The sequence below is a fragment of the Equus przewalskii genome, chromosome 4, assembly GCF_037783145.1.
Source record: "Equus przewalskii isolate Varuska chromosome 4, EquPr2, whole genome shotgun sequence".
Lineage (NCBI taxonomy): Eukaryota > Metazoa > Chordata > Mammalia > Perissodactyla > Equidae > Equus > Equus przewalskii.
This window is the reverse complement of record NC_091834.1, coordinates 3224164-3236362: the sequence shown is the minus strand read 5'-3', so window position 1 is coordinate 3236362 and position 12199 is coordinate 3224164. Positions and strand designations below refer to the sequence as shown.

The 12199-nt window shown below is 38.8% G+C and overlaps 1 protein-coding gene across 2 annotated transcripts in view; it reads left to right on the top strand.

The window, feature by feature from the left end:
• Positions 1 to 12199, top strand: part of PTPN12 (protein tyrosine phosphatase non-receptor type 12) — an 89080-nt gene that overhangs the window by 62943 nt on the left and 13938 nt on the right. For both annotated transcript variants that reach the window (XR_011539372.1, XM_070617014.1), the window contains exons 9-12: positions 2297 to 2363; positions 4697 to 4774; positions 4873 to 4971; positions 11092 to 11177. Coding sequence is in view for 1 of the 2 variants with exons in the window: in XM_070617014.1 (XP_070473115.1) it covers positions 2297 to 2363; positions 4697 to 4774; positions 4873 to 4971; positions 11092 to 11177 (330 nt within the window). In the remaining variant the exon portion in view is untranslated. The remainder of the gene's footprint in view (positions 1 to 2296; positions 2364 to 4696; positions 4775 to 4872; positions 4972 to 11091; positions 11178 to 12199) is intronic.

Below are 12199 nucleotides of genomic sequence, written 5' to 3'. Positions count from 1 at the left end.
TAGCATGGAAATCACTCAGAATTCCACTAGAGATGACCGTTGTTAAAACTTTCGTATATGTTCTTTTAGTGTGTGTATAGTATTTTTTAAGAATGTTTCCCCATTTAATATGTCATGTACATCTTTCTAAATCATATAAATATTCTTCTGTAATACATCATGACTGCACTATGCTTTTATATTTAGCCTCCATTCCTTGGCATTTAATTTATTGCCCTTTCCCTTGATCCTTTTTTGGCTATTTTAAACAGCAGTTTAAATGTCCAGTGGCCAGTCCTATGGCGAAATCTTTGAGCACATGCGTAGTATTCCATGAGGATAGATGTCTAAAAGTGGGATTTCTAAGCCAAAGGACATGAACGTTTTCATGCTCTTATACCTATTTTGAAATTTGTTATCCATAAAGTTGATGCTAATTATAATTATTCCCACCCCTGCCAGTTTGTGGGAGTGCCCGTTTCTCCCCACTCTTCCCAATAGTGTTATCTTTTTGTTGGTTTTAATGCCTGTGTGACAGGCAGGCTTTTTTCTCTCGGTCATTTATGTTCCTTTGTGAATTGCTGGTTTTATACTTTGTCAGTTATTTTAATAGCAGACATTTCATCTCCTAATAATGATATGTTACAAGTTCTTTGTACCTCTTTATATATTGAGGATGTTAACTTCTAGTCATGTTGTAAGTACCATGGTTTTTCAGGGTTTTTATTCTGCTTGTGTTTTGCCATACGTAAGTTGTAAATTGTTACGTAGTTAGAGATGTGAATCTCTACATTTATGTTGTTTTGTTTTGTTTTGTTTTTTAAAAGATTTTATTTTTCCTTTTTCTCCCCAAAGCCCCCTGGTACATAGTTGTGTATTTTTAGTTGTGGGTCCTTCTAGTTGTGGTATGTAGGAGGCTGCCTCAGCGTGGCCTGATGTTCGGCGCCATGTCCTCGACCAGGATCCGAACTGGCAAAACCCTGGGCCGCCGAAGCGGAGCGTGCGAACTTAACCACTCGGCCATGGGGCCGGCCCCCTACATTTATGATTTCTCTCCGCTGAGATATGCTTAGAAAGTCCTTCCCTAACACAGTAGTGCATAAAGTTTTGCCTGTATATTTTAGCACTTTTCTAGGGGTTTTTTTTTTTAACATTATATTTTTAATCCATCTGGAATTTTTTAATGATTAAATTATGAGACGAGAATCCAGTTTTTGCTGTTCATTATTAGCTGACTTTCCTTGTACCATTTATCGAGTGGTTTAGTCTTTCTCCTTTGATTGGAGACTCCACCAGTAGTAATAAATACTTACATGTACTCAGATCTGTTTCTGAACTTTCTGTTATGTTTCATTGGTCTGGTTGTCTATGTCGTTGTAATATCACTCTTTTAACCATCAGTTTAAATATGTATCATTTAGCCCAGTATCTCTTAACTCTGAAATTCTAGAAATGTTTTGATGTGTGGAATTGACAAATATATCATTGGTTAAAAATTAATATGGTTGATGTTTATTAAGAGCTTTTTAAAAATTGTACTGTTATTTCTAATCTACCTTATCAGGAATTCTTAGATTACATGTTTAACAAACTACTGATACTTCTAAAAGTTTCAAAATGTGCATTAAAATGCTGCCCAACTTTTTTCCTAATGATCAATTATTCTGGTGATGTCAGTAACATCTTTAATTACTCACAGTGATTCTCAATCCTGAGGTGCATATGCCTCCCTCTAGTTGACAGTCAGTTGCTCTAAAGTATTTTTGTGTCGTGTTTTAAAATAGAAAATCTGTGGTATTTTACTTTATGTTCTCCAGGTTCTATTAGTTCTTGAGGGGGTGAGAGCCCATCAGTGGTCTGTTCTTTCGGGGAATCACTGCTCGTGTTCAAGCCAGGTTCTCGGGCTCGTAGCTGCTTTGTCCTTCCTGTACCTGTTTCCCGTTGACGTGGTGGGCTCTTACCTCCTCTGCTCTGGAGCACCAGAGCCACCTTGAACATAGAGTAAATTTATCTCTGCAAGATGTTTTATTAGATAGACAAGGTTTTCTGAGATAAATGGCAAAGTAAAGGTTCCAGGGTATTCTATAAGTCACTTACTCTTCGAAGTTCCTTGAATTAAATAAAAATTAAATACTAATGTTAGGGCTGTTTACCATGCACACACTTTAAGTTGTAGTTTGTTTACTAAATAAGTAGAATTTCGTGAAATTTCTTAAATGATTTTTTTGCTTCTGAATATTAACATGTCCATCCACATTTATTTCATAGTTCTTTTACCACAAAAATCAAATTGTTTTTTCAAACTTTATGTCCATAGTGCAGGCTGTGGAAGAACAGGTGCCATTTGTGCCATAGATTATACGTGGAATTTACTAAAAGCTGGGGTAAGAATTTTTATTAGCCTTATGTCCAGTTTATCTGTTATGATTTTCAAATGTAATGATTAATTGCAGTAAATTACAGCGTATGTTTTGTTTTACATGTTACCTTTTGAGAAATAGCTTTGTTGTCTGAGAAATAAAGGTAGTGAAAGATATAAATGATACGTGTCACCTTGAGATAATGGGCAGCAAGGTAAACACATCACTATTTGTTCACATGAATTAATACCTACGAGGGAGGTAAACTCTGCACTGACTTTTCCTAATATAGAATCTCACTGCCTTTTATATTTATTCTAGTTATAAGTATAATCAGTTTAGTCAATATTTATCCCTAACTGGAAACATTATCGTACTGTGGTTAAGAATGCTGACACTGGAGCCAGATTACCCAGATTAAAATTCTGTCTGTGTCCTTCACTAGCTGTGAGATCTTAGTCAGATTACTTAATCTCATTATATCTCAGTTTCCTCGAAATCTGAAAAAGGGGGTGCTACTCTTAGAAACACAGGAATTAAATCAGTTAGCCTGTGAAAGGCTCTCTGGAGCTGGTGGCGCGGGAAGTGCTCCTGCAGTGTTAGTTGCTACTGTTGCTGTTGTTACTACCACTACTATTTTCAGAAATTGTGTTTGTTACTGTGGAGGATATAGAGATAAGTAGGACACAGCCCTCATTATAGATTTGAAAAATACAAGTCTGTAATATGCTCATTTTCTGTATATTAAAGAGAAGCTTTTAATTTTTCATAGCATAATAGTTTCTGTGAGTATATCAATCTAGTATAAAATAGGATTAATAAAATATTTAGTTTTTTTCTTTTCCTTCTTTCCTCCCTCTATTCTTTCTCTCTTTTTTTCCCTGCCTTCTTTCTGTTTTCCACTTTTGCTAGGGAATATTTAAATTTTAAATAGTTTCTTAAAAAGCCCTCTGGGGTTAAGTTTTATTTTTGTATTCCTCAAAAACTATAATCATCTAACACTCAAACAAAAAATGTTTTTTATGCATTTCCTTTTTTCATTTTCTTTTCTTTTTTTTTTTTTTGAGGAAGATTAGCCCTGAGCTAACATCTGCCTCCAATCCTCCTCTTTTTGCTGAGGAAGCCTGGCCCTGAGCTAACATCTGTGCCCATTTTCCTCTCCTTTATATGTGGGACGCCTGCCACAGCATGGCTTGACAGGCTTTGTGTAGGGCCGCACCCAGGGTCCAAACTGGCAAACCCCGGGCTGCCAAAGTGGAGCGTGTGAACTTAACTGCTGTGCCACTGGGCCATCCCCAAACATAAATTTTAAGTGAATAAAATTTAACTAGTTTTCTATCACACTGCAACGTAAAAGTAAAAGATTAAAATTGGGATGGGAAGAGGCATTTAGATGAATGCCAGCAAATCAAATAAACGCTGATCATTTCAAAAGTTGTGTATTTTGAACATAGTCCCCATTTGATTGAGTTTGGCTTAGCATAAATACAATCTTAGGTTAGGACGTGATGTAAAACTCTTTTGATGTATATAAAGACTCCCACACAGTAAACCTCTACTGTCTTCTTTATTGCTCCATAATATTCTTGTTGATCACCAAGTTGTTACAGTTCTGCCTCGTAAATGTGCCTCAAATCTGTTTCTGCCTTGCCTTTTTCAGACTGCTTCAGTAAACCTCCACCGCTCACTCCCCTTTCTAGACTGTCATCTTCCCTGCTACAACAGTTGCCTGAATAGCAAATCTGCTCATGTCAGGGTTGCCTGTTGCAGAGTTATAATTCCAAATGTACAAAAGAATTGTCTAGAATGTTTCACATTCAGTCTGCAGAGTGGTGGCTGAGGGATCTTTATTTTTACCCGGCTCTTCAGCTGGTCTGTATACTGCCAGCGCAGGGAACACTGCCCTGTGAAATGGGTTCAGACTATTAGCTTTACAGTCTGACCCCAAGGAGCCTCACCGTCTCTCCTCCCCTGAATACCCCTCTTCCTTTCAGCCTTGGCTTTATCGACGTCAAGCTTCTGAGTTCCCCGAATGGATTATACATCGAATCTGCCTGTGTGTATTTCCTTCATTTTCACTCCAGCCACCAGTCAGAGTTAGTCACAGCATCCTTATTTCCACTGCAGTGTAGTCGTGCCTGGGCTGGACATTTATTTGTTCACGTATCTGGCTCACTAACCCGACTGCTGAGGCTCAAGGTTAACGGTGCTTCCACAGTGTCTGGTCATGGCAGGTGGTCCTCAGTAATGTTTCCAGTTACCTGGTGTGTATACAGGGTCTCTATGAAAACTGGAAGACCGTCTTAACTGTCTCTCTGAGCAACTCCAGAATTCATGTGTTGAATTCTTTGTTTTAGAAAATACCAGAGGAATTTAATGTATTTAATTTAATACAAGAAATGAGAACACAAAGACATTCTGCAGTACAGACTAAGGTAAAGTTTTTTGTTTCACTTTATAAACTATTTTTTCATAAATGCCTTCTTGTTTTTTAATGTCTTTTCCCTTGTTTATCCTTTTGTCTCCCTCATAGGAGCAGTATGAGCTTGTTCACAGAGCTATTGCCCAACTGTTTGAGAAACAGCTACAGCTGTATGAAATTCATGGAACCCAAAAAATGGCTGATGGAGTGGTAGGTGTTCTTGGCCTATTAATTTTAGAAAATTTTTACTTTTTTTTTTTTTTAAAGATTGGCACCTGAGCTAACAACTGTTGCCAATCTTTTTTTTTTCTTTTCTGCTTATCTCCCCAAACCCCCCCGTACATAGTTGTGTATCTTAGTTGTGGGTCCTTCCAGTTGTGGCATGTGGGACGCCACCTCAACATGACCTAATGAGCGGTGCCATGTCCGCACCCAGGATCCGAACCCTGGGCCGCCGCAGCGGAGCGCGCAAACTTAACCACTCAGCCACGGGGCCGGCCCCAGAAAATTTTTACTTTTTAACATGATGTAATATTTAGTTTTTTATTTGTCTTCTTGTGTTTTATCTAACATGAGAATATTCATGGCAGTTATTTTTATTTACCCATGATTTAATTAACTCCTTTCCTTCTTCCTGTTTGAATCTATTATGATGGATGTTTAATGACTCCAGGACAAGTTACATAGTATTCTAAATAAAATATAATTAGGAGGGTAGATCTTAGTTCAAAAATCACATAATTCATTATTGTTTCAAGTATAAATTACTTTTTAAAAAATTAACTGCCTTGTTCTCTTTCTTCTTCGCATCCACCCCACCTTAAGTAATTGTAAGTTGATTCTACATGAATTTTATTTTGTTCTTGGTCACGATGATACAAAGTTTTGTAATTATTTTGTACATGCTTTTCATTTTTTTTATTTAAAAAAAAATTTCATGGTGGGGAGCCTGGTGGCGCAGCAGTTAAGTGCACACATTCTGTCTCGGTGGCCTGGGGTTCGCCAGTTTGGATCCCGGGTGCAAACATGGCACCGCTTGTCAAGCCATGCTGTGCTGGCATCCCACCTATAAAGTAGAGAAAGATGGGCACAGGTGTGAGTTCAGGGCCAGGCTTCCTCAGCAAAAAGAGGAGGATGGGCAGCAGACGTTAGCTTAGGGCTAATCTTCCTTGGGGGAAAAATTTCTTTTTTAGATTTTATTTTTTCTTCTCCCTAAAGCTCCCCCAGTACATAGTTGTATATTTTAGTTGTGGGTCCTTCTAGTTGTAGCCCATGGGACATGGCCTCAGCATGGCTTGATGAGTGGTGCTAGGTCCACACCCAGGATCTGAACCAGCGAAACCCTGGGCTGCTGAAGCACAGCGTACGAACTTAACCATGTACGTGCTTTTAAATAGTTAAGTAGAATTATAAGCCCACATTTAAGTCCCTTTTGGGCATGTTTTAGTTCAATGTCGTTTTAGCCTTAAAAGATCTTATTGGATATTCAAACTTTTGACCTGACAAAAATACTGTATTCTTGGTGTTCTCATTTCTGCTTGTGCTTTCTAAGTAGTTCTATTTCCTGTGTCTATATAATAACCTTGCCCTTGAACGTTTGGGACTGTTTTTTTGGTAGAGCTTCTTTGCATGCTTATCACTGAACCCAAGACAGCTATCACATGATAAATCAACTTATCCCCAATAACTAAAGTAAAATGAGGAAATGAGCTGCAAAATTTATAAACTTTGTTTTCCTTTTCCCCCTTTACATGATTTTGGCAGTTTCTCAGGCTATTGTTTGAAATTTCTTGGTTTTACAAATGAGAGATTCATTGCCAAATGCCGATCTCAATGTGTTAAGATAATCTAATACTGATCCATGAGTTTTACCTAAGTGACAGTTGCAGATTTGTAAGATTTGTGTATGTGACCTCGTTCTTATTTCGTTTGTTAACATAGGCATCATTGTGCAACCAGGCCCCACACATCACCTTCTCTCCTTCCCTTTAGTTTACTTAAAGCCTGTAATAACCTGTGCTGAATGTAGCCAAATATTTTATAATATGGGACAGCATGTTTATATATTACGTGCAATTTTATCTAAATTCAGATTCATTTAATATTTCAAAAAGCTGAATAGGCTGTACATTTTTCTTTAAACTTAATTGAAAAGTATTTCCGTTTTTTTCCATAAATGCAAGATTAGTTTCAAAGTTAAGGTTTTTCTACTTCAGAAATGAAGATGTTTTAGATTACCATTTCCTTAGTATATAGAAGTGAAAAATATTCTAACCTTTACATTTTTTAAATGTATAGAAAATTATTTTTTAATTAATTTTTTATTGAGATATAATTGGTGCATAGCATTATATTGGTTTCATGTGTACAATATAGGGCTTCAATATTTGTGTGTCTTGTGTGATGATCAAGTAAGTCTGATCACCGTCCATTACCACACATAGTTAGAAGTTGTTTTTTCTTGTGATGATTTACTCTCTTAGGAACTTTCAAATATATAACTATGTAATTCAATGCATGAATGGATAGAAAAGTGGAAGGACAGTTGAATAGAAGAAAAGATAGCTTATCATTCTAGAAAATTTTTTAATACTTTCCTCTTAAGAAATCTTCTTTTCTAGGTACCTTTAAATGTAGGTGACTTTTTATAGCATGTTTATATGTGGTTGGCGACCATAAATCCCAGTTAGAGAAAAAGTGGAATCTGAAAAATTGGGGGAAATGACCTTAGAACTGTGTGGTTGAGTCAAGTGATTTGAAATAAGTTACTTACCTTTCTGAACGTATACTGTGAGGAACAAGCATAAATCTCCGTTTATTATTTCTCTGACAACTTAATTTAGAGGTAAAGTTTTTTGAAAAAGCTCCTAAAACAAACTCTGTGTTATATCAAAATTATTTTTGTAGGAATTTTAGTTTGAAATGCTGATCAGCAATGTAAGACTGTAATAAATGATGTTTGATAGAGGTATCCACAGCTAAAATGACTTCCTAGAGTAAGAGGTAAGGAGGAAATTTCTTCTGGAATCCAGTGGTATATTGACCTGGGATTTAGAACCCCTCAGTAAGCAAACGTTGGTGGGGTGTGCACGCGTGCCTTTCTATCTCATGTAAAAGGCACCACTGCCATTATCAACACCAGAATTTTCAATTCTAGGGTGATTAACAGCCGCAGTAGTTTATATTAGGGTCCTTCTGTAGTTTGTGTTTTACATTTTAGATGTCATAGTGAATTCTGAATATCTTTTCCTCAAATATAATGTTCTTTATTTATTTATTTTTTTTTTGAAGATTTTGTTATTTCCTTTTTCTCCCCAAAGCCCCCTGGTACATAGTTGTGTATTCTTCGTTGTGGGTCCTTCTAGTTGTGGTATGTGGGACGCTGCCTCAGCGTGGTCTGACGAGCAGTGCCATGTCCGCGCCCAGCATTCGAACCAACGAAACACTGGGCCGCCTGCAGCGGAGCGCGTGAACTTAACCACTCGGCCACGGGGCCAGCCCCTAATGTTCTTTATTTTTAAAGTGCCTTATTTTAATATTTATTTTGTTCTGCAACTGATAATATGTCCTTAAGTATTTGACAGTTTAGGTTCTGATTTTTTTCCTTTTGTGGCCTTTGATATAGCTGTTATGTGGAAAATATTAATACGCAAAATAACTAGCAAAATGGGTGAAGATGGTCAAATGGTAAAAAAAAACAATAACTTTAATAAGCTCTGCTTGAAATGAGAATACACTAGAACCTAATCTCCAGTGGATTATTTAATTTCTAAAATTTCTTTCAACTTCAAAAGTTGGTGATTGTTTCAGCTGGTAATAAAAGCAACTAAGGAGAGCTGTATACATTGGGACAAATGTGGGGACCAAAGCTGTAGTTAACACAGGAGGGTCAGAAGATGGAAGAGGAGGGCAAACGTTGTAGGTACAAACTGGGCATCCAAGAGGAGCGCTGTTCTCTCCTGAAGCCCAGTGAGCAGGAGGCTCTGTTTGTGCTGCGCAGGCAGTGGCTCTCCGGGCTGCGTTTCTGCTTTGCGACCTTGATTCCTTTCATCAGATGCAATTCATTGTGCTCAAAAAGCCTACCTCCTGCAGAAGTTCCTCCTGCCCTTTTGCCCTTTCTGTTCACGGCTCCACCGTTCTCTCATCCACCCAGGACGCGGAACCCTTCATGACACCTTCTCTCCTTTGTCACACGTGGTCATCTGCCTGCAGGTGCCCTTGCTTGCCTTCTTGGCCCCTTCCCACCCGGTATCCCCTTCATCCTTCAGGGTTTTCTGTTTTGTTTTGTTTTTTTGTCAAAATCTTACCTGCCCCTTAATTCCATTCTACATGCTACCTTAGTATTCTCAACTTCTTAATATTTCTCAACTTTGTTCTTAAGATCCTTACTAATAACATCTTCTTTCTTTGATTTCATAGCTTTATGATTTCATAGCTTGATTTTACCACTTTATGGTTTTATTATTACCCTTTTCCTTTTTTGTTTGGTGATGTTACCAGACTATACACGTCTTGAAGTAAAATACTGTGTTCTTCACATTTTTGTACCTTCTCCTGTGCTTACTCTTCAGCGCATTTCCCGTAGAGATCCGCAGTGCCTTGCCTGCCATCCCCAGATCCAAAACGCTCTCCAAACCTAAGCTGTTTGCGCGCGTGTGTGTGTGAGTTTGATATTATACTTACTTGGCATCAGCACCTGACTTGACGTGACATGAGGCTGTTTATGTTGTACTGTAAAAAAGTGCTGTGTTTTTGTAGGATAGAAACAGTCCAGTAGAAGCGGTTTGATATGGTTCACCCGTAATCTTTAACCTACTTAATGTGAATATTTGCAGATTTTGGTACAAAAGTGTATTAATGAGTGTTGCTATAGGAGTATGATTTTGTAATTAATGGAAATAATAAGCAAATGAATCCTTAATGCATCAGAGGGATCTTTATGATTCAAACAGTCTCCAAATTCTGGTGATGTCTGAGGTAATCTGAAAGTGTGGTGACCCAAAGTCCTGATTCACTTGAGGCAGCACCAGCTCATACTTGTTGTCCAGGCGCAGTAACTAACAGTGCTGCCCCTTTCCCTCTCAGAGAGCCCTGATGGGACAGAAATTATGTGGCCACCCTCCCTCTGGCAGATAGCCCTGCAGCAGATGTCCGTCACAGTCGGTGGCTTTAATTCTGGGTGAAAGCTTCCTGTCTCGTGATGTGAGTGTGGTTCTGGTCAGAGGCAGATGCATAGTAAGATGCAGAAAACTCTTCTCATACATCTGATTATGTGTAAGAGCAGGAGACAGGGCACACTGAAAACTGCTGGCAAGTTGAGGTCTCTGTTTTCTTTAGTTGGGAGTCCTTAGTAAAAAAGGACACTGGTGAGAATCAGAAAGACAAAGAAGCTGCCTTGAGTGACATGGTGGAAGTGCCTTTTGATTTTTTTAATAAAATAGGCAACTACAGTTTCAGAGTTCCTAAATTGATCAGAGTATATACAAAGATGGCTTTTCCCCCAAAATTATCTGAGACATAGGCAAGGGTGAAAATCCTGCTTGTCCTCTGGCCCAGAATTAGTACAGCCTGGCTGGATAAAATGAGGTGCTTCCTGAGCCTGGGACTAGTTCAAGGCAACGTTTTGTGTAGTAATTTCACAGCGCCTCTATCCACAGTCCTGAGCACAACCCGAGATCCTTGTAGCCATATTGTCTCGGGAGCATCATGTTAGTGACATCCCTGGTCCTTGTAACCAGCAGAAGCTGAGGCCCTCCCTGGATGGATGGGCTCTCTCTGCCTGTTCCGTGTCCCTTTGGTTGGGTAGTGACATGGGGTCTGTATTCATCATGGAGTAGGGTGCTCCATGGCGACAGAGGAAGAAGGGGCAAAAATGCTTAAAATGACTTCTGGGACCAGTTTAAAAGTTCTAGGTAGCAGTGGGAGTCCCAGAAAAGGTTGGGAAAGGTGAAGGATATAAGTCTCATTTTGTTGCCTTTTTTATTCTCTGCACATGTTAAGTTTCCAGTGGGAGTGATGTCTGAAAAAACCTGTCTTCTTTGCCCTTTATTTTCTTGGGAAATCTGTTTCTTTACTGTAGCATTTGAAATATGTCGAAATGCTGCTCTACACAATTGATCTTTGGGTAACTGGAGATGGACTGTTTTATGATGTTAATCTCTTTCATTGAAGTTTGGTCCTTCTGGCTGAAGTATAGGGAGTGTAAGATCCATTTTGTTATTTGGCAAAATTGTTTTAAAAATTCAACAACCCAGAAACAATTTATTTGAAACGTGAGGAAGGAAAATTACTTTCCCCTAACTTTAATAAAGCTTTTTTTTTTCATGGCAGAATGAAATTAACACTGAAAATCTGGTCAGCTCCATAGACCCTGACAAGCAGGATTCCCCTCCTCCGAAGCCGCCAAGGACTCGCAGGTATTACATGTCGCACTCTCGTTGAAAAGAGGACACTCTAAAGATTTCAGAACAAGTAGTATGATTACCAAAAATTGTGTGAAGATGTGTAATAACATTACTGGCAAAGGTAAATTTATTTCTCCCTAGATTTTCTTACTTTCTTGCTGAGCTCATTTATAATAGTTGCAATCAACATATATTCCTGTCCCCTTTGTTCCCTCCCTCGTCTTTCAGGGTTGCCGCTAGGTCAGTTATGTGGTAGTGTGGAAAGAATGTAAAGAGAGTCAGAAAGGTTTAGTTTCAAATCCTTTTCAGCCACTTACTAGTTTTGAAGTTATAAGTCACTTGTTTGATCCTTGGGAGTTTTTTTGTTGTTGTTGTTGAAGTATTAAGGATTAAATGATATAAAGTGTGTGAAAATGCTACGTATGGGACCTAGCGCGTTAGGTTTTCATTAAATGTTGGTTTTCCCACTACAGTGTGGAGGTGCTGAATTACTTTTAGAATGGGGCACAGTAGAAGATCTGTAATAAAACTATCAGAATGGCTCGTGCAGGGTCTTGTTTCAAGCATAGGTCTACCTGTATAAAGTGGAACTTCCTTTATGTAGGACGCACCAGTTCTTTCCCCTTACAAGTTTTATGGAAGTTGACGAAAGTTGGGTGCGGTGACTAGGGTTGGGTCTTGGCATTGAGTCATTGCACCGTAACAGGGTCGTCCCTCTTCACAAAGGGAAAGCCTACAGCTTTCCTCAATGACTAAGGCAAGACGTGGAAGTCGTTGTGTCTCTGGAATGCCTTTGCATCCTTCTCTGAGGAAGAGCAGGAAGACTGTAGTGACACAGGGGTTTGGGTCTCAGCATGTCTCTGCTCAGGACGGTGACTGCACTCACAGAACTTCCCAGTAGTTCTTGCCTGTGTGATTCCACATTGGTCTCTACCGAATAGGAATTTCAGCCTCCTGTGGAAGGTAGCCAGTTAAAACCTGTAGACTGTGAGTTTTCAGACTTCTCTGTCCCACATGTGAGTTCTGTAGAGTTC